At 43.7% G+C, this 27,464-nt stretch overlaps 1 protein-coding gene across 3 annotated transcripts in view; it reads left to right on the forward strand.

Annotated features, from left to right (window-relative positions):
* LHFPL3 (LHFPL tetraspan subfamily member 3) overlaps positions 1 to 27,464 on the forward strand; it is a 554,580-nt gene that overhangs the window by 519,912 nt on the left and 7,204 nt on the right. Inside the window, exons 6-10 of one of the 3 annotated variants that reach the window (XM_074367628.1) lie at positions 5,752 to 5,943; positions 7,546 to 7,757; positions 13,969 to 14,069; positions 19,294 to 19,429; positions 20,185 to 26,817. In XM_074367628.1, coding sequence (XP_074223729.1) covers positions 5,752 to 5,789 — 38 coding nt within the window. In that variant the 3' untranslated portion in view covers positions 5,790 to 5,943; positions 7,546 to 7,757; positions 13,969 to 14,069; positions 19,294 to 19,429; positions 20,185 to 26,817. Of the gene's footprint in view, positions 1 to 5,751; positions 5,944 to 7,545; positions 7,758 to 13,968; positions 14,070 to 19,293; positions 26,818 to 27,464 lie in introns of those variants that run through there. The other 2 variants (XR_012508261.1, XM_074367627.1) reach the window with 2 other exon arrangements.

The following is a 27,464-nucleotide window of genomic DNA, read 5'->3' on the forward strand; positions in this document are numbered from 1 at the left end:
CCACACAGGGGAGCCACTAGTGTAAGGGCACTAGGCAGGAATAAGGTGACTAACTGGAGGAGCAGCGAGGTGGCTGAGAGGGCTGAGAGTGATGGAAACTGTCCCACAATGTTTAAAAGATTATTCCTGGCTTCTGCTTCTGACAGTGTGAACTAGATACACTAAAAAGCCTTCCAGGTCTTGGACAAATCACAGTGAGCTTGTTTTTAATACACAGCTTAGCTTGCAAGGAAGTAAGAGAAATCCCAAAGGCATAAAAATGAGAAAGAAGAGTAAACGGAAAGCTGAACGTGAAGTGTAAGCAAATGCAAAAGCTGGGACTGTCTGAAGGCAGGTGCCTACATCGGAGTAAGGCTTGGGAGCCTTGGGCCACTGGAGTAGACGGGCTAAATGTGCAAATCTCACCCTAAGGACACTTGAAGATGGCCACTACCCTAGACAGGGGTGGCCCAGGAAGAATATTCATGCTGGTAAACAAAAGTAGCCTATCAAGAATTCTGTCCCCACACTAATTCTAGATAGAGGTAAAAAGCAAAAGAGGAATAGTCAGCAAAAATCCAGACTGTAGAACTCTGTCAGAGACTGAGTTCTACAATAGATAAAGTATAAGGAAACAAAAGGAGGGAGGGAGAATCTGTAGATTAAAAGAGACTTAAAAGACATAACAAGGTGTTTTAAAAAAAAAAATAGGCAAGACTAAATTACAGCATAAAGAAGTGCAAGGGAGAGATTGCTATGGAAGTCAGGACAGTGATTGTTGTGGAGGAAGAGAGGGGCTGGGAACTGCAGGGGGCATGTGGAGGGACTCCTGAGATGACTAGAAAAGTTCTGTTTCTTGACCCGGGTTGTGGCTACAGGGTATCCACCATACTAGTTTCTCACTAAGCTCTGCATTTGCTTCATTGTGTTTTCTGTTTCTATGACTTACTTTACAATTTAGAAGTTTTAAAAAGTTTTTTTTTAAGTTGTATTTCTCTATCAGGCAGCAAGCAATTAGAATATATAATTTTTAAAAAGTATTAACTAAAATAATGATTCCCAGGAATACATTTAGCAAAATATGTATAAACCTTTATGGAGCAAATTATAAAACTTCAGTGAAAGACTTGAAACAAAATCTTTTAAAATGTAAGGATATACTATATTCACTGATAGGAAAACTCAGTATCATTAAGATCTGATTCTCCCCGAATTGGTTGTTGTTGAGAGACAGTTCTACATGAGCCTCTGTGTTTCTGCACATCTTGCAAGAGACACTGACTGCCTTTATTCCAGGCTATCTTTTCAAGACTCTTTGTGTAGCAAACAGCCTGAGAGGATGGAGACAGGGTCTCCCTCCAGAGCAAAGAGTAGGTTTGTTTATTGTTCTCTAAGAAGATAATGTCTCCCTCTGGGGCAAAGTTGAGGTTGACTCATTGCCCGTTATAAAAGGTTCAGGTTCCCTAAGTTCAGTGTCCTCTCTGGTAACATAACCCACTGCACTGCAGGTCCCACCCAACCCTCTCCTCACAGCTCTCTGTCTGGGAACATGGCAGGGGAACCAACACCAGCATGCTGCTTGCTGGGCTGGGAGTAATAAATCCTGTCCTTTGTCTGTGACCCAGGAGTCTACTGTGTTCTGCCAGCATCCATGAGACTGTGGCAGGCTAGCTTCTTCGTCTGCAAGTAAGATAAAATCTCAGACCCTTCACAGTTCTTCCCCGTTAACTACTTGGGAAATTGGTATATAGTTAAACACAGTGCAGACACTGCGAGGGTCAAAAACACATCTAGGAGTCAGGTTCACCCAATAGGTTTTGAGTTTCTGGTTTTCATCAAAAGGACGTGCTCTCATCCAAAAAAAGGGGCGTGCTCTCAAAAAGTAAACTGAATCCATGGCAAAGCACACTACAGGACAGGTGAGTGAGTGCAGGAGTATTGGGGAGGCTAGAATAGATAGAGAGTTGGGTAAGATTCCCTTAACATGACCCCAGAGTGGAAGGCAAGCCTCAGATGGACTTTCTCAAAGTCAAGACTGAAGGAGCAGGAAGAAAAAATTGATAGCAAACCCTTGTGGCTGCATAACCGATCCTCCAACGTAGCATTTCTCAGCAGTAACACTGACATTTTGATTTCTGTGTGGCCCTCCCATTGAAGTTATTTAGGTAGGAGGATCAGATTGTCAATGGCTTTTAATTCCAGGTACTTTGAAGTTTGGACTTTATTTTGCAGGCAATAGGGAACTATGGAAAATTTTTGAACAGAGGAAAGATATAATCAAAGTGAGTTTTTAATAGGATTATTTCTTCAGCAGTGAGCAGGATGGAGTCAAGCAAAGTCAGTGAGAAGCAGAAAGTCCATGTAGTAGACTCTTCCAGTTGTGGAAATGGAGACTAAGAGGTGAAGACTGACGGATGTGGGGCATTAGAGAACAAAGACGATGCTGGGGTTTCCAGTCTACATTTGTGTGTTGGGGGTGACCACGGGGTTGGGAGGGCTAACATGTTAAAAGGAGCAATAGCCAATATGTGGATGGCGCCGTATTGCTTACAAGTGCTTTCACATCCCTTATCGCATTAGCCCCCCCAGGACCCCTGTGAGGTATTATTATGCCCATTTAACAGCTGAGGAATCTGAGGCTCAGAGAGGCTAAATGATTTGCCCATAAGGTCACAGAGGTTGGTCTTGACCATGGATGTTCTCACTCCGTGCTTTGATAATGCCTTTCAGATACGCTTTGGCTCTTGGTGGTCTATGGGCAGGAGTCAGCCTGTGTTTCCCTTTCAAAAGGCATGTTCTGAAACTTCAGTTTCTTGGAGGAATTAGCTGGATTCCATTTCTTTGATGCTGGTTTCCTGTGAACCTTCTAGAAGAGCCTATTATTTGCATATGATAGTTAGAGAAAAAAGAAAGAATCCATTTCTACTTTAGTTTTCCATTTTGAGTCCAGGCCTTCCCTGAAATAAAAAGTTAATTCTTTCTCCTAGACAGGATATCAGATCATTAAAATTCATCCTGTGGGAGCCAAACCTTGGTAAATTGAGATGAGCAAATGCATTTGCCTCACCTCTCACTGCCTGCCACTCACTCCCACATAAAAAGCTGGGAATCCCCTGCTAATGGGTGAGATCTATTTCATTATCTCAACCACAGGTCAATAGACCCAGCAGCTCAGATGTCAAACCAACCTGTGGGTCATTTCTGGCTTCCTGAATTACTTAAATACTGGCTTTTTCTCTGGCATTAACTGAAAGGAACTTCCCCAAGGAGTAATTTGACAACTATATTTCAATTATAGACTAAAGGCTGATTCTTATCCAAACCAAGATGGTGGACTGAAAGAATTCTAGAAGTATGTGTATATGATATTACCTTACTGATGCAGTTTCCCAAGTCAAAACACTTACTTAAAACTGTCTTCCTCCAAAGCAGGAATTTCTAAAATTTTAGAAGTTTTCCTTACAAAAGCCTTTACGCTTTTCAGGTCTTTTAACTTTTAAAAGCTTGTGAATTATCTTCTAGGTGATTAAAACCCATTTTGAATTAAATACAGTTGCCCTGATCATGTCAAAAAGTGGCTTACAAGAGCTTAATTTACTATACAGACTTAGAAAGCAGCTGGGTTTTTAAAAATTGATTTGTACTGCCATCTAGTGATACATTTCATTGCAAATTTCAATACCTTCGAGTGTGTTTCGGTAGGTCTGCTGGGTTACCCTTAAAAACATTGTAGAATAGAGGATTTACGCTTGCAAACAGAGACTAGCAACATACACATACTAGCAACGCTACGCAACATACAAGGCTCCTCATATACCTTGTAGGCTAAGAAAAATATTTTAACATATTTAGAAAGGGGTCCTCTTAAACCACTGATGCTTCTTACATTAGCTTTTTTAATTACCTGATTTTTACCATAATTATCCCACATAAGCTATTGATTTCTCCTAGGTAAATAAATTCAATCTGGCTGACTAATTTAATGGTCATTCTGTTTGGAGAGGTAGGATTGTGTACAGGTAAACACACAGGAGCTAGCATGATGCTGTCTGGGTTCAGATCCTAGCTCAGAACAATCTCTGTGCCCTTGGAGAGTTATGAAACACCTCCATGCCTCAGTTTTCTAATCTATAAAAGAGGGATACTAGTCAAATCTACTTCACAGAGTCATGCAAGAGACACTGTACGTAGCACAGGAACTAGCACAAAGTAAATGCTCAATGGAAGCGCAAGGTACCATTATATTGGTAGATCACAGTCAGCCTAATTTGCATAGCCCCTCAGGATGCCAAGATAGCAGAACAGCCCCCGTTCCATCCCATTAGCAAACAGATCTTTGGGCGCGATGAGGACCCAAGTCAGGTCTCTAGACACTAGAATTACCATATCCAGCAATTCTAGGTAAATACCTAAAAGAATAGAAAACAGAGGCTCAAACAAATTTTGTACACCAATGCTCAATACAGTATTGTTCACAAAAGCTAAAAGGTGGAAATAATCCAAATAGGCATCAGCAAATGCATGAATAAATAAAATATGATATATATATATACATCAGTGGAATAGTTTTCAGCCTTAATAAGGAATGAAATTCTGATACATTGCTACAACATGGATGACCTTGGAAAGATTATGCTAAGTGGAATAAGTCAGACTCAAAAGGATAAATATTATCTGATTCCAAAATATGTAAGGTACCTAGAATTGTCAGATTCACAGAGACAGAAAGTAGGATGGTGATTACCAGGGGCTGGAGGAAGTGGGGAAAAGGGAGTTATTGTTTTCTGGATACAGAGTTTCAGTTTGGGGTGATGAAAAAGCTCTGCACATGCAGTAGTGGTGATGGTTGCACAACAATGTAAATGTACTTAATGCTGCTGAATTGTACACTTTAAAATGGTTAAAATGGACTATGGAAAACAGTATGGAGATTTCTCAAAAAACTGAAAATAGAGCTACTATATGACCCAACAATTCCACTCCTGGGTATATATCAAAAAAAAAAAAAAAAAACACCCAAAACACTAATTTGAAAAGATACATGCACCTCAATGTTCATAGCAGCATTATTTACAACTAACATGATACAGAAGCCACCTAAGTGTCCATCAACAGGTGAATGGATAAAGAAAATGTGAAATACATGTATACAATGAAATACTACTCAGCCATAAAAAAGAACAAAATTTTGCCATTTGCAGCAACATGGATGAACTTCAAGGGTATTATGCTAAGGGAAATAAGTCAGACAGATAAAAATAAATACTGTATGATATCACTTATATGTGGAACCTAAAAAATACAACAAACTAGCGACTATAGCCCCCACAAAATGGTAAAAATATACATTTTATGTTATATATATTTTACTACAACAACAACAACAAAATAGGCAGGGCCAGAGCCTTGGCCACACGTTCCTCTTCCCCACTCTTTACCCTCATTACCTACAAATGCTGGCTAAGCAGCCCTGGGGCCCCAGCAGGCACAGGGATCCCAGCCAAGGGACACCAGGACCTCAAAGGAAGCCAACAGCCTCGCACACACAGACACCTTTTTGTATGACCTTCTGACACTTGGAGGGAGGACAGAGAGACAAGTCCCTGGGATCCTGGAAAGCTTCCAGGTCTTGTGGGACAGTGGCTCTTAAACTCCAGCCAGGGCCCGGCTTCTCCCATGTGGCTGTCTGGGCCTGGTAAGTCTAAGTTATGCTTTCAAAAGAAGGGAAATGTCAGAAAAACGTACATGATTCTAATTTTCATTTGTGGGTAGATCAAGGACTAAACGTGGACAACCTCGATGCCTATTGATTAACGCCAGAAACAGCTTAACTGAACCAGTGAACCAAAAGTAAGCCAGTTCCAGAAACAGCTGTGGCTCCCAGCCCCATCGCTGGACTAGACGTCCACGAGACAAGTCAGAGATGGAGACCTAAACGCCTGCTCTTCTATGCTTTATCGTCAGGTAAGTAATCTTACATGTGAAAGGGGCCAGAGAAAAGCAAAATCAAAAAGTCCCTTCCCCAAAACCCCATCAAAAATGCTTGGGCTTAGAAGAAAACAGAGTTTGGGCCCAGCTCTTTGAAAATATCTTATAATGAGACACATTGTTTTTCAAATGTATAACCCAGAATTTATTCATCACGTATTTTCAGATACTGTTTTCAGATACTGTACTGACAGGATTGTTGTATTATCTATTACTGCATAACAAGTCACCCCAAAACTTTGTGCTTAGAACAATAATCATGTATTATCTGTTGCTCTTTCTGTGTGCCAGGAACTCAAAGAGGGCACAGTAGGGATTGCTTATCCCTGCTCCTTGATGCCTGGGACCTTAGCTAGAAAACTTGAAGGCTGGAGCCTGGAATCTTCTGAAGTCTTGTTCATTTATGTGTCTGATGATTGATGCTGGCTGTTGACCAAGGGCAGCTGGAACACTTAACATGTGGCCTCATGATGTGACCTGGATCACATAGTGGTCCACATGGTGGTGAGGATCAAAGTGCAAGACTTCTGAGACAGAGAGCCAGTGGAAACCTTACTGCCTTTTATGATCTAGCCCTGGAAATCACACAGCATCGCTCTGGCCACATTCCACTGGTTGGTGTGTTACAAGAATCTGCCTCAATTCCTCCCATGAGGAGGGAACATGGGCCCCACCTTTCCTGACACAAAGTAAGAAGAGCATTTGGGATGTGATCTGTATCCATATACATTGATATCACCATCTTTGGAAAATACAATTTGCCACATTGTGCTTTATCTCAGTTAATCGTCTCCCCACCCAAAACAAGCAAACAAATGAACAGACAGCAATAAATGAGGTAGATATTATTAGACCTATTTTACAACTCAGGGAACTAGGGCTCAGAGAAGTAACTTTCCAATGGCAAACACCTTGTAAGTGGCAGCACAGGGACTCTGACCCCAGTGTCCAAGCCCTTAACCCCCAAACTGATCTTCCTGCTAGAGGTTATATTGCCTTATCTACAATATATACAGTATACACTTATCTACAGTATACACTGGAAGTTCAAGTTTCAGGTCTGTTTATGAATATGCATAAGTTCTTAGAGAAAAAAAAATTTCTTATTACAGGAACATTGGGTCCTCTGTTCCTTCTGTACTCAGGGCTGGAGCTTCAGGAGCAGACTGTATAGAAATATTATGTCAGGCCGGGCAGTATAAAGTCCACACGCAGCCCAGAGTAGACATGAAGGGTGTCATGTGCCCCCAAAGAATCAGCCCAAGAGTCCCCACAAAATGGCCAGTGCACTTGGCACAGGAAGGTGCCACCACTTGGATCTTGTCCAGCTGACCCTTAAAATCAGCCCAAATTATTGTGGTAGCCAGCCTCCAAGACGGCCCCAGTGATCCCAGTGATCTGCGCCTCCTAGTAGCCACACCTTTGTGTAATCTCCTCTCCCAGGGCTGTCATCACACTCTACCAGGGTTGGTCTGTGTGACCAACAGCATACAGCAGAAGAGATAATAAGTCATTTCCAATATTTGGTTTTAGAATACTATAACTTCTGTTTTGAGCTCTCCCTCTCATCACTCACAGGAGAAGCCAGCGGCCATGTTGTGAGGACATTCAGGCAGGTTCTCAAAAGCCCACAAGCAAGGAACTGAGACCTCTAGCCAACAGCCAGCAAGGAACTGAAATCTGCCAACAGCCATGTGAGTGAGCTTAGAAGACGCTTCTCCAGTGTCAGTTGAGCCTTGAGACCTCAGCTAAGCTCCTCCTTGACTCCTGACCCTCAGAAACCACTTAAGGTAACAAATGTTTATTGCTTTCAACTGCTACCTTTAGGGGTCATTTGTTACACAGCAACAGTGTCATATAGTAGAAGAGCTGCAGCTTTGGAGACAGGCACACTGCCATTATTTTGTTGTTGTTTGGGGGGAGGGCGGTTTGCACTTAGGATTTTATTGTGTGTAAATCCTACCCCAAAATACAAACAAAATAATTATATACACGCTGAAGTATTTAGGGGTGAAGTGTACCTGTAATTTACTTTGTGTGTGTGTATGTGTGTGTGTTTATTGACGTATAGTCAATTTACAATGCTGTGTTAGTCTCTGGTGTTCAGCACGGTGATTCAGTTATACTACACTGCCTTTAAATTCTGGTTCCACCACGCCCTGTGTAAATAGCATGACCTCTCTGAGCCTCAGGTTCTTCATAAGCAAAAATGGGGATAATATTTATTCTAAAGGCTGAGTAAAGGTCAAAGGAAAGAAGTTAGAACAGGGAACATTCCTCTTCTTCCTCCTCAGTGTTTCTAAAGCTAGAGTTAAGAATCCCCTCAGAGCAAACTGCTCTGTGATAATAAGAGGTGATCATTGTACAACCAGCACTGTAGTGGTAATAAAAAGAATAATCCCTTATTTCACACCAGGCAATGGAATTTAAATTTAAATTTCAGGCACAGACCTCCTGTACTGTTACTTCAGCTTTGTTTTTATTCTTTTTATAGGCACATTAGAAAAATTGTAGCATTAATAATAACATGTACTTTTAAATTCTGTTTTACAGAAATGATTCTTTTAAAAAAAAAAAAGCCTATCTGCTTATAGTACAAGAAAGTACTTAAATTATCAAACTAAATACACAACATATTTCACCTGTTTCCCATATACATTTTATCATTTAATAATCCATACGCAAGTGTTTATAGAGTACCCTTAAGCCCAAGATGTTGTCCTAGGTACCATGAGGTGTGAAAAGTAGTCTAAGGAATCATCTCTGTCTTCAAGGAATTTACAGCCTTCTGAGGATAAAATAACATGAAAAATTTAAATACCATAAGACAGCACTGCAAGTGAAGTTACAAGGAAGTAAGTGACTACATAACACAGCAAGCTCCACTGGCTTTAAGCTATATATGTATCTGGAGCAATCTCAGATTTGCTGTTTACAGCTTGTGGATTTAGGAAAAATCACTTACCTGTCTGTGCCTCAATTTTCTCTTCTGTAAAATTGAACTAAGGTTGTTGTAAGGCCTAAATGAGGAGATAGACAGTTAGACAGATGGATAGGTAGGTAGATATAGTGCTTAATATAAGAAGGGACACTCAATTTCATATATATATGTATATATTTATATAAAACCCATGTGCAGGTGTCTGTTTATGTGGAGGTTACAGGCTATTAAGAAGAAAGAGATACCAAAACCACAATGAGGTATCACCTCACACCTGTCAGAATGGCTATCAGCAAAAAGAACATAAATAACAAATGTTGGCAAGGATGTGGAGAAAAGGGGACCCTCATACACTGTTGGTGGGAAAGTAAATCAGTGCAGCCACTGCAGAAAACAGTATGGAGGTTCCTTAAAAAACTAAACACAGAACTACCATATGACCCAGCAATCCCACTCTTGTATATATATCCAAAAAAAAAAAAAACCATGAATTTGAAAAGATACATGCACCTCAATATTCATATCAGCATTATTTACAATTGCCAAGATATGAAAGCAACCTAAGTGTCCATCAACAGATGCATGGATAAAGACGTGGCATATATATGTGTGTGTATATATGTATGTATATGTATATATATGTACGTGTGTGTGTGTATACACACACACAACAGAATACTACTCAGCCATAAAAAAGAATGAACTTTTGCCATTTACAGCAACATAGAAGGACTTGGAGGGCATTATGCTAAGTGAAATAAGCCAGACAGAGAAAGACAAATACTGTATGATATCATTTACATGTGAAATCTGAAAAATACAACAAACTAGTGAAGATAACTGAAAAAGAAAACAAACTAGTGGTTACTAGGTGGGGAAAGAGAAGGGGAAGGGGCAACATAGGGGTAGTGGAGAAAGAAGCACAAACTATTAGGTATAAAATGAGCTAGAAGGATATATCCCACAGCATAGGAAATACACAGCCAATATTTTATAATAACTATAAATGGAGTATAACTTTTAAAAATTGTGAATCACTACATAACACACCTGTAACTTACATAACATTGTACATCAACTATACTTTACTTTTTTTTAATATTTTTTTAAAAAGAAGAAAGGAATAAACCAGGCTGGAATAGGGCATGTGCTGGGAGATACTGAGAAATTGGTTCTTGAATTGGCCCTCAAGACCAAGCCAGCGTTAAATGATCTGGGAGGAGAAAAGAGGGACGCTGTGGGAGGACCCGGCCTGTTCTGAGCATGTGGGAGAGCTCAAAGGACAGCCTTGACGTCTTCCTGCCACAAAGACTCTGCCAACAGTAACGTCTCCAGTCTGTAAAATAAGAAATAATAGAACAAATAATAACAATGGCTAACCTCAGGTAGTGCCAAAGACTTTGTGTTTATTACCTTGCATAACCCTCACGTAACACCAGGAGGTAGAGCTGTAGTTACCAACCCATTCTACAGAGGACGAAACTGAAGCTCAGAGTGTTTAAATTACTTACCCCAAGACCATGCAGCTAGAGAACAGCAGAGCTGGACCTTGAACCCCAGCAGTCCCACTGCAGACCCTGGGCTCTTAACTGCTGGATTAAACTCCCACTGGTTAATCAATGACACATTTTTCACTCTAACATTTTCCCACCACTTAGCCAAATCCCAAGACAACTGAATAGAAAGGTAAACTAATTTTAAATGAGCTCCAGTTAATATTAAATCAACAAAGCATTATCTGACTCAGTCCCAAAGTAATGATTCCTAACCTTTGGGGGTTACACACCCCTCTGAATATCTGACAACTGAGGCCCCTCCTCCAGGAAAATGTGTATCTATACACAAATACAAAGTTTGCATAGAATTTCAGGGATTCCCTGAAGCCCGGGAGGGGCCCTAAGTCAACACTTCTTGACCTCACACTTCCAGAGCCAAATAAATCCCCTCCCAGTGCAAATGATGGAGGGCATCACACCCAGTCCCAAGGTCCTGCCTTCAGCACAGATAATCGAGGGTGCGGGGGCCGCTGCTCTGCCTACACGCGTATTCAGGTCACAATCACTCTTCCACCGTGGATGCTCTATTGAGTTATTGGTGGGCCGCAAGCCTCGCGGTCTGGGATGCGGATGCTTCCGTTCTGCCAGCGTAGAGGGGAGCAGGCCGTGGGTGGGGCTTCTGCGGGAAGCCTGTGTGATCAGACCGTGTGCCTGCGGCTAAAAGTGCTGTCAGGTGCCACTGGCTGCTCAGGTGGTCAGAAGCCTCTTCCAGCCTGGGGCCAAGGAGAAAAAAAAAAATACAGAATTAACCTAGCTCGCATCCTGGAACAGTCCTGCCCTGCGTGTATTGGAGGAAGTCAAAGGCATTAAAAAATAGTTTCCTTTCACCTTACTCTAAGTCTAGAAGCAGTATTTTTCTCTAGTGTTCTGTGCAAAGAGCAAAACTCAGACAACGTGGTATAATGTGAAAAAAAAAATGTGTTTAGGAGACAGATGTAGGTTTAAATCCTAGTTTCCTAGTTTCACCACTTACTCGGGCAAGTTACTTAGCACCTCTGAACCTCTGATTTCTGTTCTAGAAAATGTGGACACACATGTTTATATTGCAGAATTGTTGTGAGGATTAAATAAGACAGCACACTTGTGTTCCCAGCACATAAGAAGTACTTAATAAGCAGTCACTAAAACCAGACCTCATGATATTTATCTTTCAGGCTCTTAAGTTTCCACTGAGATTAATAGCCCCTTGAGATGGGTGTGTTTAAGTCCTTGAATATCGAGAGCTATTGTGATCTCAAGGAAATATAAAAGAGCCATAAATCCTAAATCCTATAGTTCAGAAGCCATAACTGCTTTCTTAGATGTCTTTCCATTCCTGGCACAGAACTTAGTGAACAATTGAATGTTGGCAGGTACCTATGGGCCAGAAGTCACTCTGGGAGAGCCAGGATCCCCTTAAGAAATTAGCAAGTGGAGCAGACATCCTGTTCACTGTCAGAAGACAGGGACCACGTTAAATCATAACTACCTTGAAGAGCACTCTGTGTCAGGACGAGGTTTGCTCTTGGGAAGTATTCTGCAATTCTCTGCTTCCCTGAGAGGAACTGGCTATGAAGTACCTTTGGGCAGGTTCTTCATCTCTTAACTTGGAGGTGAGGAAAGGCCTTGGAGGAATCAGCTGGATTTATTAATATCCTGATCTTAAAGCAAACCAACAAAAAAGAATTTGAAGAGAATTTATAATGAAAGACATACAGTGGACTTTAAGACTTAACAAACTAGAACACAGGATTGAGGAAAAAAGGAGGAGATATGATAACCTTAAAACGTACCAGAGTTGTAAATTTCCCTCTGTGATTCTTGAATAAAAAGAGAGGCAATCTTCTAGCTCCCATCAGAAAAAAATAAATAAAATACCATTTGTCGCAGACACAGCTCTTTCCTGGCCCTAAATCTGGTGAAAATTTCTCATACAGAAGAACATGCACAAGGAGCTGGAGTCATGCCAGGCACTGTCCTCAACAACTGTTGTACAGTAAATAAGTGGTTTGCATGTAGCTCTTTATCATAACGACCTGAAATAAAACACTACCTCAAGGGAGATGATCAGACAGCACCAGAAAGTGCGACACTCCACTGTGCCTTAATGTCTTCAAAAAGTCAGCACCGAGAACAGAAAAGGTGAGGGTGGCGGGAATGTTTAAAATGAAAAGAGACAAGATCCTGAAGAGACAGAACCATTTCCGATGCATGAATCTTGGTTGGTAAAGAAAATCATGGTAGGACATTTTGCTGATAGTCTAAGAATCATGAATACAGACTGGTTATTTATTAGATGATACAGGGAATTATTGTTAGGTAGGGTAATGGTATGGTGGCTGTGTAAAAGACTGTCTTTTTATTTGTCATTTCTTTTTAGAGACATATACTGAAGTATTTAAAGGTAACTTTGAAATGGTTTCAAACAGATTTTGTTTTTAATTCACACACACACAAATGAATGATATTTGACAAAATGTTAACCCATATTGAATTTAGTGAGGGATACATGGGTCAGTATATATTCTACTATGTGTTTGAATATTTTTACCATAAGAAGTGAGAAAAAAAAGAAGACTTGGAGAGAGATCTCAGAGGGACATGTGCCCTACATGCACCAGTGAGAAAAGCTGACAGACCACCCCAGGCTGGGAGGAATGAACCTGTTATGAACTGAATTATGACTCCCCTCAAATTCATTATTTTTGAAGTCAATGCCCGGTACTTCATAATGTAACCATATTTGGTGATAGGCTCTAAGATGAGGTCGTTAAGAAGGGCCCTCATCCCATATTACTGGCATCCTTGTAAGAGGAGAAAATTTGGACACAGACACACACAGGGAAGATGTTACGAAGATGCAGGGATAAGACAGCCATCTGCCAGACAATGGCCTGAAACAGATCCCTCAGAAGGAACCAAACCTATGGGCACCTTGATCTGGAACTTCTGGCCTCCAGAACCATGAGAAAATAAACTCCTGTTGTTAAAGCCACCTCGTCTGTGGTACTGTGTGAAGGCAGTCCTGGAAAACTAATAGAGAACTCTTTGATTTGCCTCCAAAGCCCGGGGAGCTTTTCCCGTATCCCCATGCCAGCCCTCTCCCCAACACTGCAGAAGCCACAGTGGGCAGAGCATGACTGCGAGGCTCATAGAAGGTAGCTGCCCAGAGCAGGCTGGCGGTGCACTCTCCCCACCCCAGGGACTGCGCATCTGAACAGCTGCGACCCAAGTCTGACACGTGTGGTCCTTTACCTCTCTGGGTTTTCTGTCTTAAAAATGAAGAAGCTGTGTGTGTGTGTGTGTGTGTGTGTGTGTGTACATGCCTGCATGTGTGTGTTGCGGAAGAGAAAATCTAGCTTTAAAAGCCCTGTAGCTAATATTTATTTATTCTAATGAATAATTAATATTTAACATTTAGAATTACAATTGATATTCAAGTGGTGTACTGCCATACTCGACTGTTACAATATTGAAGTAATTCACACTTGTTGATAAATATCATTACCTCTCTCATCACCCCAGCTCATCTCCAGAAACTCTCCACAGTCCTGCAGTGAATGAGTTAATGCCCGGCACCAGAAGGTGTTCCAGAATCTGCTCCAGCAACCTTGCCCTCCATTCTGGTAAGAACAGCCATCTCTGCCTTTACTAGTTGTTACAAGCTTTTCCAGTCCATCCCTGTTTGGTATGCTTCCAGCACTGTCCCCTAAATTCTTTCTGTTCATTATTTCACAACAACTCCAAAGCATATACTATTAGTATTTCTCTTCACACATGAAGAAACTGAGGCTCAGAGAAATTAAGTAAGTTGCCCAGGGTCACAGGCAGAGTGGGTACCCGCCCCAGAATTGGTCTGTCAGAATTCTTTGATCCTTAGAAGAAAAAGCAGAGCAACCAAGAAGCGTTCAGAGGCTGCAGCCCGAGGTCCTGGGGACCCTGGGTATTCTTGGGGCATCTCTTTTCTCCAGATAGGATCTCCCCATGTGAAAACACTGACAGAGGTACTGAGTGGTAGTAAAAACTCACAAAGAACAAGCAGTCCTGCCACCAAACAGCTTCGAAAGCTGCACAGCGGTTCTGGGCTCTCCTCCCCGCAGGCACTATGCGAATAAAAGAGCACCCCTCACCTGCAGCCGTGGGACCCCTTGAGGGCAACGCAGGGCTGAGCAGGTGGGTATGACCCACTTTAACCTTTCAAAGCCATGGCAAAAGCCTGCACAGCTATCTGGGAACACCTGGGCGTTCCTCTGGCCCTGAGAGTTTTGCTGCAGGGACCTTGCCCTCAAGTCCCCGACGGTGTCCTGCCCACTTACTGGACACTCACTTGGACCCTCTAGTCATGCAGTCCAGGGGCGCCCACCTCCTTTCACCCTGGCCCTGGCCCCCTGATTTCCTGGTGACCTTCTAACTTTGTTTTTGCCTTTCCCATGGCACTTAACCCCAGTGTGTCCTGAAGACTCTATAACCCTAAAAACCAGTCCTGCTAACCAGCTGGCCTGGGTACAATAGCACATGGAAAGCAAAGTCATGGGACTGAAACCAGAAAAAAACCTATTCATGAGAGAAGCAGCTGGCAGCTGGAAAACAGAAGGAGAGAGAAAGAAAGGCCAATCCTTACCTCCTACAGGACCCGATTAACTGGGGATTTCGAAGCAAGAGTCACTCAACCTGCCTAAGACCCCCCTCCCTCTACTAATGAAGGCAGTGATGCTTATCGCCCCCACGTCCCTGCATCCTTCCCAGCAGGGCTCAGAGAAGCCATCCTGCTGACAGGAGCTTTGAGATGGAAAGCAGTGGGGAGAGGGGTGGAGGGACCACGGCTGCCTTGGGCAGTTAAGAGAAGCTCTTCATCTAAGGCTACTCTCCAGTTAAACACCAAAAAAAAATATTGCTGGGGGCATATGTTCAATAATTTTAAATAATTATTAAGTAATTGTATTCATTTTAAAATTTCACAAGTAGTATATGTTCACTGAAGAAAAAAAATAGAGAAAGAAATTCACCCATAATACAACTAGGACATAACCACTTTCAATATTTAGTGTATATATGTTTTTCACACACAAAAAAACTAGCTACTACTGTGTATGTCCTCAACAATAGATCATAAACGTCTTTCTACGTCAGTACAGCCACTTCTACCACTCCTAGAAGGGGGTGCAATGTGTTTTATTACATAGATAAAATGTAATGGTTTAAGCCAATCCCCCACCGCAGTGCATTTGGACCACTTCTGATGGAATTTAAATTATTTTATGACGTGGCAGATGCTGGGACCAGAGGAGGTGACACCCCAGCCTCTTAGAGTTGGGCTACCACCCCCGCCTGCCCAGCCCCCACTCCGTGTCCCACTCCAACCTGACTACTTGGCATTTCTTACGTTGTGTTCCCTCCCGCTCAGCCCCAGGACGTTTCCACATGTTTTACTGCATGAGCCCTGTCCAGAAACAGGTGTGGTAGGGCCCCTGCCTCGTCTCTTACTCGGCTTCCCCGTCTTAGCCCTCAGAGATAACAGATCACAGCTGAGGCAAAAAAAGGTGGCTTTAGTGAGGTCCCGTTTCCAGCATCTTTATTTTACTAGCGGCCGGTGATTTCCCAGTTACACTGTTGGCACCTCCCTGCCCACACCAGAGCTTCTGCCTGAGGCCCTGGAACTGGCTAGCGGGGGCGTGATGCTCCCCAATGAGAGAGGGCTGAGATGGGGTAGGGAGGAAGAGATGCCAAGTGGGGAATCACACGCATGTGCGCGCGCGCACACACGCACACCAGCACACTCTGGAGCCTGTACACATAGGCGATGAGACACTATCATAAGGAGACAACAGTTCTGTCGTGCATCTCAGAGGGAGCAAAGCCAGGACTAGGGGCCGTTTTGCCCCCAAAGCGGGGTGCCGGTGCTAGAGGCTCTGTGGACGCCGAGCCGGCTGTGACTGAGCCGATGTTGTCAGGTATCACACCTTCGCCATCTCTTCTTTTTTCCTACTCTCTTTTTTTTTTTTAATATATTTTTATTGAAGTACAGTCAGTTCACAATGTTGTGTCAATTTCTGGTGCACAGCACAATACTTCAGTCACATAGGAACATACGTACATCTGTTCTCATAGTCTTCTTCCCCATAGGTTACTACAAGATATTGAGTATGGTTCCCTGTGCTTTGCAGTATACGCTTGTTGTTTATCTATTTTATATATATTAGTTAGTATCTGTCCTAGTCTCTTGGAAATTGCTTTAAGGTCTCTCCCTTTTCTCATTTCCTCATTATGACATCAAGTGCACCCTTGAGACAACAGAGTACCTTTAAATGATTAAGATGCAGCTTCTGAGGAAAAAAGAAATGAGGCAGGGGTTAGGGGAGGCCACTCCTGCTTTTGGCAATTAAACGGAGGTGGGAGGAAGGGGAGCCTCTCCCCTCTGGCAGGGAGTGTCTGGATAGAACAGAACAGCCACACCCTGACGTCCCTGTTTCCTGCTCTTGGTGGTACCTGCCCTCTCCAAATTGCCCAGACTTGAAAAGCTGAAGCCATCTTGGTCTTCTCTTTCTTTTTCTGCCACACCTAAGTGTCAAGTCCTGTGGCTCCTCCTTCCCGTTTCCCCACTTCCACAATCCCGTCCCTTCCTTTGCATTTCCATAGCAACTGCCCTAACTCAGGCCTTTCCCCAGCCTCCTGCAAGTCTTCACCTTCCCCACTCCACCATCTGGACTCCTCCTGGCCCTTGCAACCAACCAGATTTGTGTCCCTAGTTAGTGATTTGCATTATGTTGTCCTGCTGCAAAGCTTTCCATTGGCCCCATGGCCTGGCAGGAAAAGCTCACCACCATTAGGCTCTGTCCTGCTCTCCCAGCCTGTCCGGCCCCAGCTGCTTCCAGCCACTTCCAGGCAATCCATTCTTCCCTGGAATGTCCACCTTTCCCTGGAATTCTACCCCTGGAACACCTTTGGAATCAGTGGGATCAGAATGACTCTTCAAAGCGAATCTACATGAACCTTTCATTTATCTCTGAATCACAGGAAGGTACTTCCTCTTCTATGGCTTTATTCTCTGTACCTTTCACTGCCCTGTATTTTATTATCTGGTTAACATCTTATCTCTCCTGTACATTTCGTAAAGGGCAGGGGCTGAGTTTTGTTGGTCATTGTATTGCCTGCAGCCCCAGGAAGTTCTGAGTTTATGTGAGCTGGTTTGGTAACTACGGGTAATTACCTTGGCAGCTCTGTTGGGTTGAAGACCTGGCTCGGAGGCTCACCCACCCCCTGGGTTCCCAGGCATGAGAAGAGAGGCCAACACTTGCCAAAGGAGCTTAGGCTGGTTTTATAGTTTGAATTGTGTCCCCTCAAAATTCACGTGTTTATATCCTAACCCCAAGGACCTCAGAAAGTGACTTTATTTGGTATAGACACTTTACCAAGGTAGACAAGTTAAATGAGGTTATTAGGGTGGATCCTAATCCGATTTGACTGAGGGTCTCATAAAAAGGGGACATGTGGACCCAGAGACACAAATGTAGAGCAAAAATGATGTAAAGACACAGAAAGGACGTCATCCATAAGTCAAGGAACTTGGGAGGCTACTGGAAGCTAGGAGAGAGGCCTGGAATAGCTCCTTCCCTCACAGCTCTTAGAGGAAACCAGTCCTGCCCACCTGCACCTTGATTTCCAACTTCTAGGCTCCAGACGGTGTGCCTATAAATTTCTGTCCTGATAAACCACCCAGTTAGTGGTGCTTTGTTGAGGCAGCCCTGGCAAATGTACACAGCTGGATTCCTGAGAAACATAAGGAGGGCAGAGCCAGTCCTGGAGATGCCCTGGGCAGGAAGGCGGTGGCCCCCAACACTAAGTAGCCTGTGCCAGCAGGCGAGGGCTAGCGCTCGGCCTGCCTCACACAGCCCTTTGAAGAGAGTGTTCTACTTTTATATTTGGGCAGGGGCAGGTGGTGGTAGGAATGGGGGCAGGAAACCCCACTGGAGGACAGACCCTCCTTCCAGGCTCCAGATGCTTCCAGCCACACTCTTTTTAAAAGAAAAGAAATGCAAGGACTTCATAAGCTCTGCAGAGACTGGGAACTCTGCCCTGGAAACTCCTCCCTAATTACCACCTTCCACTGAGGTTCCTGGTGCCTCCCTCCTCCTCAGCAGGGGGCGGTGGATGTGGCAGGGCCTCTACTCCTGACTCAAAGGGGCATTTCCTGAACCCTCCTTACCCCAAACATGCCCTTCCACCCCTGGGGAGCCCCACCAGACATGCTAACTGCATTAGGCTTAATTGGGTATAATTAAGTTAGCTAAGTGGAAGGACTCCCCATTAGCAGACAGGAAAACTAAGGCGTGATGGGTCTCACGTTGGCTGCTGGCAGGAAACATGCCAGAGTTTCTGTCCCCCCTAGAGTCAGTCCCATAACCTCCCACAGTGAGGGCAGTAGGCAGGGAAAAGTAAGAGCAGAGGCAAGGAGTTGGGGAGGATGTGCCTGGGGCCCAGGGCCGTGGAACAGCTATGCCACTAGACGCAGCAAGCACAGTACTGTGGAGCCTACACTTAGGCACCAGGCCCTTCCTGTGAGCACCCTAAGCCTGTGCTGCCCAGTACGGGAGCCACTGGCCACATGTGCTTACTGGACACTTGATGTGTGGCTAGTCCTCCAAACTGAGGTAAGCTAATTATCCTTTTCTTTTTTAAGTAGTGCTAATTTGCCTTTTCTTTTTTTATAATATGATGACTAGAAAAGTTCATAAATTACACATAAGTCTCGCATTTATATTTCTCTTGGAAGGAACTGCTTTAAACACAGCATCGTGCCAAATCCTTAGCACAGCCCGGTAGAGTTATGCTATTCTCATTTCTGTTTTACAGAGATAACACTCAAGCTCTGAGAGGTTAAGAAACTTGTCCAAAGACACACAGCCAGTAAGAAGGAAAAAAAGAAAGAAAGAAAAGAAAAAAAGAAACAAGGGAGCACAAGAATGGCAGCAGAGAGATCTGTAAGGAGGTGAGCGATGGGGATGGCATGGCCTAGGGCAGTGGCAGGGAGACGAAGAAAAGTGAGCAGGTGCAGATGCATTCTTAGGCAGAAATACATGCCAGGGTTGTGTGTGAGGAGGGGAAAGGATGACTCCAGGCATCTGGCCTGAGGCACAGGAGCATTTGGGGTCACAGGACCAAAGTGACACTGGGAAAGAGGTGCAGAAATAATGTTCAATCCCAACTTTTCCATTTACTGAGTGTCTTATCCGGAAGTTATGTCACCTCTCAGGACTCAGTTTCCTCAGCTGGAAAATGGAAATCATAGACCCTCTCATCACAGGGACGTTATAAAGAAGAAAACAGAATGATGAATATGGAAGTGGTGCCTAGGTGTTTGTTGGTTAGTTGTTTAAAAAGAGAGAGAGAGATGTTTCAGAACCTGAAACAGTCCTGTCCTCCACTCTCCTGTCATTTCCCAGGCTGCTCAGTCAATGATTAGCTCCTGGACCACCTCCCCAGGGAAGTACATCAAAGAGAGCACAAGTGGAGTGGCTTCTCCCCCTCCAGGAAGGCTGCCTAAGTAGGGTCACAGCCCCTTTCTCACGGGAGGAGCAGGGCCAGGGCCACAGAGCAAACAAACTCACAATGTCAGGTCAGCCCCAGGGCAGAGATCTGAGAGGCAGCTCCTTTTCTCCCCTGGGATTCCTTGTGCAGATGTAGAGCCACACACCTCCAGAGGCAAACTCACCCTCCTCTCAGAGAGTATCTTTGCTGTTTCAGGACGGAACCCTCCCAATCCTGCCCAGTGCCATTATCTTCGATGAGAATGGCCCCCTCTGGGGTTGTGTGGCAAGACTTCCACGAATCGAAGCCAATTGCTGGCTGCCTCAGCTAGTCCTACAAAGCCCAGGCAGATCTGAGACACGTGTGAAGGGTGCTTTGAGAGCTCTCTCCATCCATTCTGTAACCCCAGGCAGGAGCATTTCCCGAGTCCTGCTCTTCCTTACATACTGCAGTGGCAGATGGAGGAGATCTGAATTGAATGCGGGGCCCTTCCACCATCCTGCCCTGGCCTCCACCCTGACCTTGGTACACTGAGTTGACGTTTCTTGCTGTCACTCCCATTAGACTGGGCAGGGTAACCTCTACTCTCGTCTGGTGTGTGGTGCTTAGTAAATGTTTGTTGAATGAACAATGAATAAGTCCATCTCTGCCAATAATCATTTCCCACGGAGATAGTTATATTATAATGGCAGGTTCTTTAAAACCAAGACTTTAAGAGCCAAAAGACTGACCACTCTACTAATGGCATACCCACTGTGACCTCAAGGAAAAGGAGCCTTTACAATCCTTCTCACATTTTACCAAGTAGGCAACAGCCTACTGCTCCCTGGGCTTCAGGTGGGCTGGATGGGGCTTTTGGAGGCACTCTTCAGCTGTGGTCCCGGCAGAATTCTCTGTGACAAGGCTGGCTTTTCTAATGTCTCCGCCCAACTTCAGTATCTAGGCCTGGGTTATCTGGGCCATACTTCCCACACCTTCAGAAGGGCCCTCCCCTCCTGACTAATCGTCACCATGGGGCTTTTCTAGGTCTCCTAGCTCTGACTGTGAACACCATCATTTCTCAGCTGAGCAGTGTCTAGCTGAGCATTCGCCTCTGGTGTAAAATTTAAGGGGGCACCAAAAAACTCGGTAATTAAGATAAACAATATTTTGATTTAATCTTTTTTTAAAAATTAAAACTAATGCAAAATAACCCATGATGAACAAAATACCAAAAAAATATTAAAGATTACGTTAAAATATTATTTATCTTGATTGCGGAGTTTTTTGGCGCCCCCTTAAATTGTGCACTGAGGGGAGCACCTCAGTTTCTGTCTGTGTGGAGTGGCCATTGCTATCCTCAGCTCCTGGCTCTCACTGCTGCTGGCCTTAGCTCAGACTTCAACTCGTGAGAACCTGCTTGAAGGAAGTTGGTGGGATGGTGATTGGTCTGGGGCCCTTTTACCTCTTTCAGAAAGCCATGTAAACAGATAGGCAGGGGGCCAAGTCTATTGTTCCAGAGTTTCCACAGGCTTGAATGGCCCTGGCGCTCTGCGGTCTGGTGATCAGAGGTGTAGAGGTTTCCGAACAATCCCAGGCCTTTGATATGGTTGCCAACACCCGCATTTTTCATTCTGGGAACAGTGCCACCAAGGACGAAGCCACCCTCCCTGCCTGAGTGAGGAGGTGTCTGCTGGTGGCGGGAGGGAGGGCAAGGGTCAGGAGGACGAGGAGCCTTTCTTATGCTGGCTGCCTGTCCTTTTCCCTCTGGTACACACTGACCTCTCCACCCCTCTGCACTTTCAAAACCTGTACTTTTCTTATCTCTCTGACCCCCTTGGCCAAAGCAAACATACATCTCTGTTCCTCCCTCTGGAGGAGCTGTCCAGGCACTTTACAGCATGTAAAGATTTCCCTTTGCTGGTTCAGAACTTGGCCCTGGCTCTGTTCTTATGTCCTGACCCCACTGCAGTTTCTTTTTTCAAAAAATACTAAAGAGAGTGAGTTATCTCATTACAGAAGCAGGGAAGACAGACCCTCAGGTTCCCCTAATGATGCCTTTAGAACTCTCTTCTGAAGAACTGGGGCATCAGATTCATCGAAAAAGTCCACTGGCGGGAGGCACCACGTGGGGATGCCCCCTAGAAGAGAGGAAATCTGGGCTAATTTGACTGCTGTTTTGGAAGAATGCAGGTGAACGAAAGGTAGTTTCCACTATGCAAAATGTTTTTTTCCACTTCCTGTTCTCTGCTATTTTACTTTGTTCCGGTGTTAAACCACGGAGTTTCAGAATCAGATGAAACTTACAATGCAGACCTGCCACAAGGTCTCCATCAACCCCATAACCGGGTGAGTCAACTAGATTTCACGATGCCAATCAAAGGACAGACTTTTGCAAGAGTTAGGCAGAACTCACGGTTCTGAATCAGGCTCTTAGTAGGAAGCCTGGATCTCTTGACATTTTTCTTCCTAATGCTGGCCTGATGGAGACGTGCACTTTTTCTTGGAAAGTATCTGCGTATTTTCACTTCAGCCCCCCACAACTCCCCAGGAATGACTAGGGGGTTTCTTTCGCTGTCATCTGGCCCTTGTGAGGAAACCAGGAAATGCAGCGGGGCTGCCAGGCCTGGGAGAGCCCCTGCAACCGCAGCCTGACAGCAGAGCACGCTCGCAGAACCGGAAGTGTGGGCGTGTTATGTTGCTGCGCAACCAAAGGCACCGAAGCAGCAAACCTCAGAAGGCAGAGCCCATTAAACTAGGGGGAGTTTCAAGCACTTTGTGTCCCCAGAGACCGGGCCTAGCTCCATCAAGGGAAAAGTCAGCATCCAGAAGTCCTCAGTGACGCAGAGGAAGCCAGGGAAAACAGTCAATGGTCAGTCACCACTGACTCACAGTCTCAGAACGTTAGAGCAGGAACGAGCTGCGACAGTTCTGACCCCTCGCATTGCTGATAAAGGAACCAGAAGCAGGAAAGTACTTGATCAGGGTCCCACTGCCAGAGTCAGGGCCAGCACCACCGTCCTTATGGCCTTAGGTTTGCACAGCTTTGACAGTTTGCAAACTCTCTCACCTGCTTTCATGGCATTTGATCCTGAATGAAGATCAGATATTTATCTTTCAAAGGAGAGGCCAAATGAGGACTGCTTTGTTTCCTCATCTAAGAGAAGAGTCTGTTTCTAAGGGAAGCCTTATTAGGATTAATAAATTTGGGGCATTAACAGTTTTGGAATTCAAGAGGATATAATAAAGGACACCCCTAATCCCTTACAAAGCTCTGGGTAATTAAGGGATGGACCTGATGAAATCAGGCAAATGGGATCAAAATATCAACTTCATCACTGAAAGGTTTTATGCTGGAGTCAGTGGTTTATATGTGTGGATAAGTGAATCCAGAATTAAGCAGGGTACCTGCACAGGCTAGGACAGGCCTCCCAGCTGGGAGTGTCCCTGTAAACCACACATCATGGGAGAAGAGAGCCAACAGCAACTCTGGAGGAGGCCTGCTGCCGAGAGAAACAAGAGAGAGGCTGAGCTCTGCATTCGGGGCTCCTACCCCCAGACTCACTACTGAGAAGCTGCTTCCTCCTCCTCCCAGCCTCCTGTCCCTCCCCACTCCCTGGGAGGAGTGAGTGGAGAAAAAGGGAGAGGTCAGAAATCTTACACCAGAAGAGCTTCCTCCATGCGGAAGGAAACGTCAAGGGTGAGGAAGAAATTTTTTTCCACCCTAATGAATATGTGTAAACACTTAGTACTTGGTACAATTGTAAGTGCTCAATGAAAGTTAGCTGTTACTGTTCTTATTCTGGCTGTAGCCTATTAGTCATACCAGAGACTGCCTCACCTTCACCAGTGTGGCTTCTCTAATTGGGTCTGCCCTTAGATGTGGGACCTCAGGCATGGTACTTAATGTCCCTGAGTTTCAGTGTCCTCCTCTATAATAATAATAGTAACTACCCTATAACTAGGGGAAGTACATGATTTAAGTGGAAAAAACTTAGCCTGATGCCTGGAACATAGTAAATATTCAATGAATGGTGACTATTGTCATTATAAAAAGAACCTAGGTGGGGGGAGGCTGTAGCTCAGTGGTAGAGTGCATACTTAGCATGCACGAGGTCCTGGGTTCAATCCCCAGTACCTCTTCCAAATATAAATAAATAAACCCAATTACCTCCCCCTCATAAAACAAAACAAACAAACAAAAAGAACCTAGGATTTCTGAGCAAAATAAATGCAAAATTAAGGCTGAGACATGATTGATTTGGAAGAGGCATGTAAGAGGAAGGCTGGCTACTATCCACTCTAATTAGAGCAGTTGCTTCCATTGGATCTACCGTCTGGACACCTGAGAGTTTAGCCCTGGAAGCACTGCCAAACTCTTTGGGCCTTTTCCCATCACTTTCTATTCACGAAGGAGAAACTCTCAGTCTGGTGTTTAGCTTGGGAAGATGATGACATTCTTGAAGCTGTGAGCTCTTTGGGAAAGGATAGCTAAGTGCTGTTTTATGAATGGACCCAAATGGCTTGAGCCAGTCACAGAATCTAAGGGCCACTGTCTGAGCTCCAGGATAGACTCTGAAATTGTCATATTCACTGCTTTGTCTTTAGCACCTAGCATGGCGTCTCACATAGAGCACAAATTTACTAAATATTTGCTGAATAAGTAGGTGAACCGGCAGGTTGCTCTCCACATCAGTGATCAAGAGATGGTGCTTGAGATGTGCTCTGACGCCTCATCTAGGTCTAAAAAATGCTGAACCGGAAGCATTTGTACAATCCCTGATATTGGCCTTGCTGAGGGGAGGGGGCAGGGAGAGGGGGAGGACTAGGTTGCTGAATAATAAGTAACCCACAGAACTGTAGATTGCTGGGTTTTTTCTTCAAAAGCCCAATGGGTGTTATTTTGAACATAGGAGCTTGAGATATTCATGTTAAAGATTTCCTGTGCAAAAGGAGATAAGAAAGAGTGACAGATGGAATTTTAACCATCAGGCTACACTATAGCAGTAGCCCATTCTGAGGCAGGGATAGATGTAGGGTGGTGTCAGGTTTAATCAGATTTTATCCTAAAATCTCAGACACTCAAAGAAGCTACAAGTACACTTTATATAATAGCAAAAGACTGGAAACAGCACAGATAGCCATCTGTAAGGGACATCTACACAGTGGAATATTGTGCAGGTAAAAAGGATAAGCGAGTCTGTGTATTAACATGATCTCTGGAGTATATTATTAAGTGAAAAAAAGCAAGATTCACAGCAGTGTGTAGAATATGCTACTGTTATCTCAGAAGGGGAAATACAACTCCTTATGTGTATTTGCCTTTTTTAAAGGGAAATATAAACCAAACACTAGTAGAACTGCTTATCTGTAAGGAGAGGGGGCATAGAGTGAAGAGGGGAGAAATAGACTTGAGACTTGACTTCTCTCAATGTACTTTATTTTGTAGATTTGACTTGAACCATCTCTATGTTTTAAATAATTGTAAAACAAAATTTAATAAAGATGGGTTAAAAAAGATATTCCTAAAGTTTGAGAGCACGTGAAACAAATAAATCTAATTGATTTATTAGTCATTTGAATCTATTGAATTAGCACCAACTATACAGAAAAGAATGATTTCTAATAACTTTATTGTACAGTAAACTGACTCTGTCCCTACTATGATATATCCTTTTCCTTTTTTTTTTTTTTTTTTTGATAGAGGTACTGAGGATTGAACCCAGGATCTCGTGCATGCTAAGCATGTGCTCTACCACAGAGCTTTACCCTCCCCCCAGCTAATGATATATCTTGAAAAGAAAAAGAACTGTGTATTAGTTTGCTAGGGCTGCTGTAACCAAGTACCACAGGCTGGCTAGTTTATACAACAGAAATTTATTTGCTTACAATTCTGGAAGCTGGAAGTCCCAGATCAAGGAGTTGGCATGGCTGGTTTCTTCTGAGGTTCCTCTCCTTGGTGTGTAGATAGATGGCTGTCTTCTTCCTGGGTCTTCACAAGGTCTTCTGTGCATGGCTCTGTCTTAATCCGCTCTTCTTATCACCACACCAACCATTAGGATTAGGACCCACCCTAATGACCTCACTCACTTAATTACCCCTTTGAAGACCCTATCTCCAAATACAGTCCCATTCTGAGGTACTTCAACATATTAATTTGGAGGGACACAGTTCTGCCCCTAACAAAATGTAAAGAAATGTAAGACTGTATTCCATGTTGCAGTAGTAATATTGGTGTGGGAGTGTGTGTCTAGTTTGAGTTTTAGCCCCAGCTAAAGCCCCAGACACCATGAAGCAGAGATAAGCCATACCTGTTTTCCACCCCAAATTCCTGACCCATAAAATCATAAGCAAAATTAAAAAGTTATTTAAGCTTCTGAGTTAAGGGGTAATTTGCTATGCAACAATAGTAGCCAAAACAGAAGCATTTTTGTCCCCTCCCCCTACCAAAAAAGCAACTGGTCGGGGAGGGCTGAGTCTTTTCAAGCTGTCAATATAATTCTGCCCACCAGTTTGCAAGATTAAGGAACATGTTAGGGGAGCATAATGCCACAGAAATACAGTCAGAAAAGTCCAGAATGTGGGGATACATGCAGGACAAACAGTCTGGCTTTTTCAACAACAACAAAAAATAGCAAGAAGAGAAAAAAAAAGGGGAATTTGTAGGTTAAAAACCATGATACACCAACCATGCAAACTCAACATGTGGGCTTTGGGTCCTGATTCAGGCAGACCAAAACCAAAACATTATTCGTGATACAATTGTGAGCATTTGAATACTGACTGGATAATTGATGGTATTAAAATTATGGTTAAGCTTTTCAAGCTTGAGAATGTTACTATGGTTATGTTGTATTTGTTTTCTTTTGTTTTAAGGGTCTTTATCATAAAGGGATAGAAGCTAAAGAATGTGAATGAAATGAGGTAATGTGTGTGGTTTTGTTTTGGGGGGGTTTTATTTCTCTTTTGGGGGGGCAGAGATCAGTAGGTTTATTTACATATTCATTCATTTACTTATTTATTTTTAGAGGAGGTACTGGGGATCAAACCCCGGACCTTGTGCATGCTAAGCATGCACTCTACCACTGAGCTATACACCCCCTCTGTTTTGGAGGGTTTTTTTTGCCAAAATAATCATGTGTGTTGTGGAAGTTGGGGGAAATGGAGTGGAGGGATATAGGTAAAATGTGATTGGTCATGGATTGATCATTTTTCAAGCAGAGTGATGAGTGCACAGGAGTTCATTTTACTGTTTCCTCTAATTTTGTGTTTGAAAATGTCCATAATAAAAGGGGGTTGTTGTTGCTGTTAGTTTTGTTTGTTTTTGAGCAGAAAACTTTATCCTTCAAATATTTGAAGGTATAATTCACTTAACAAGCATTTCATTCAACGTGAATTGAGCACTTACTGTGTGTCGGCCGGGCACTAAGCTAAACTCTGAGGGTACGGAAATAGATGAGTCATGGTACTGCCTCCTTGAAGCTCGTGGTCTAGTGGCAAAGAAAGCATGTGTACAA

This window comes from Camelus bactrianus, chromosome 7 (assembly GCF_048773025.1).
Source record: "Camelus bactrianus isolate YW-2024 breed Bactrian camel chromosome 7, ASM4877302v1, whole genome shotgun sequence".
Taxonomy (NCBI): domain Eukaryota; kingdom Metazoa; phylum Chordata; class Mammalia; order Artiodactyla; family Camelidae; genus Camelus; species Camelus bactrianus.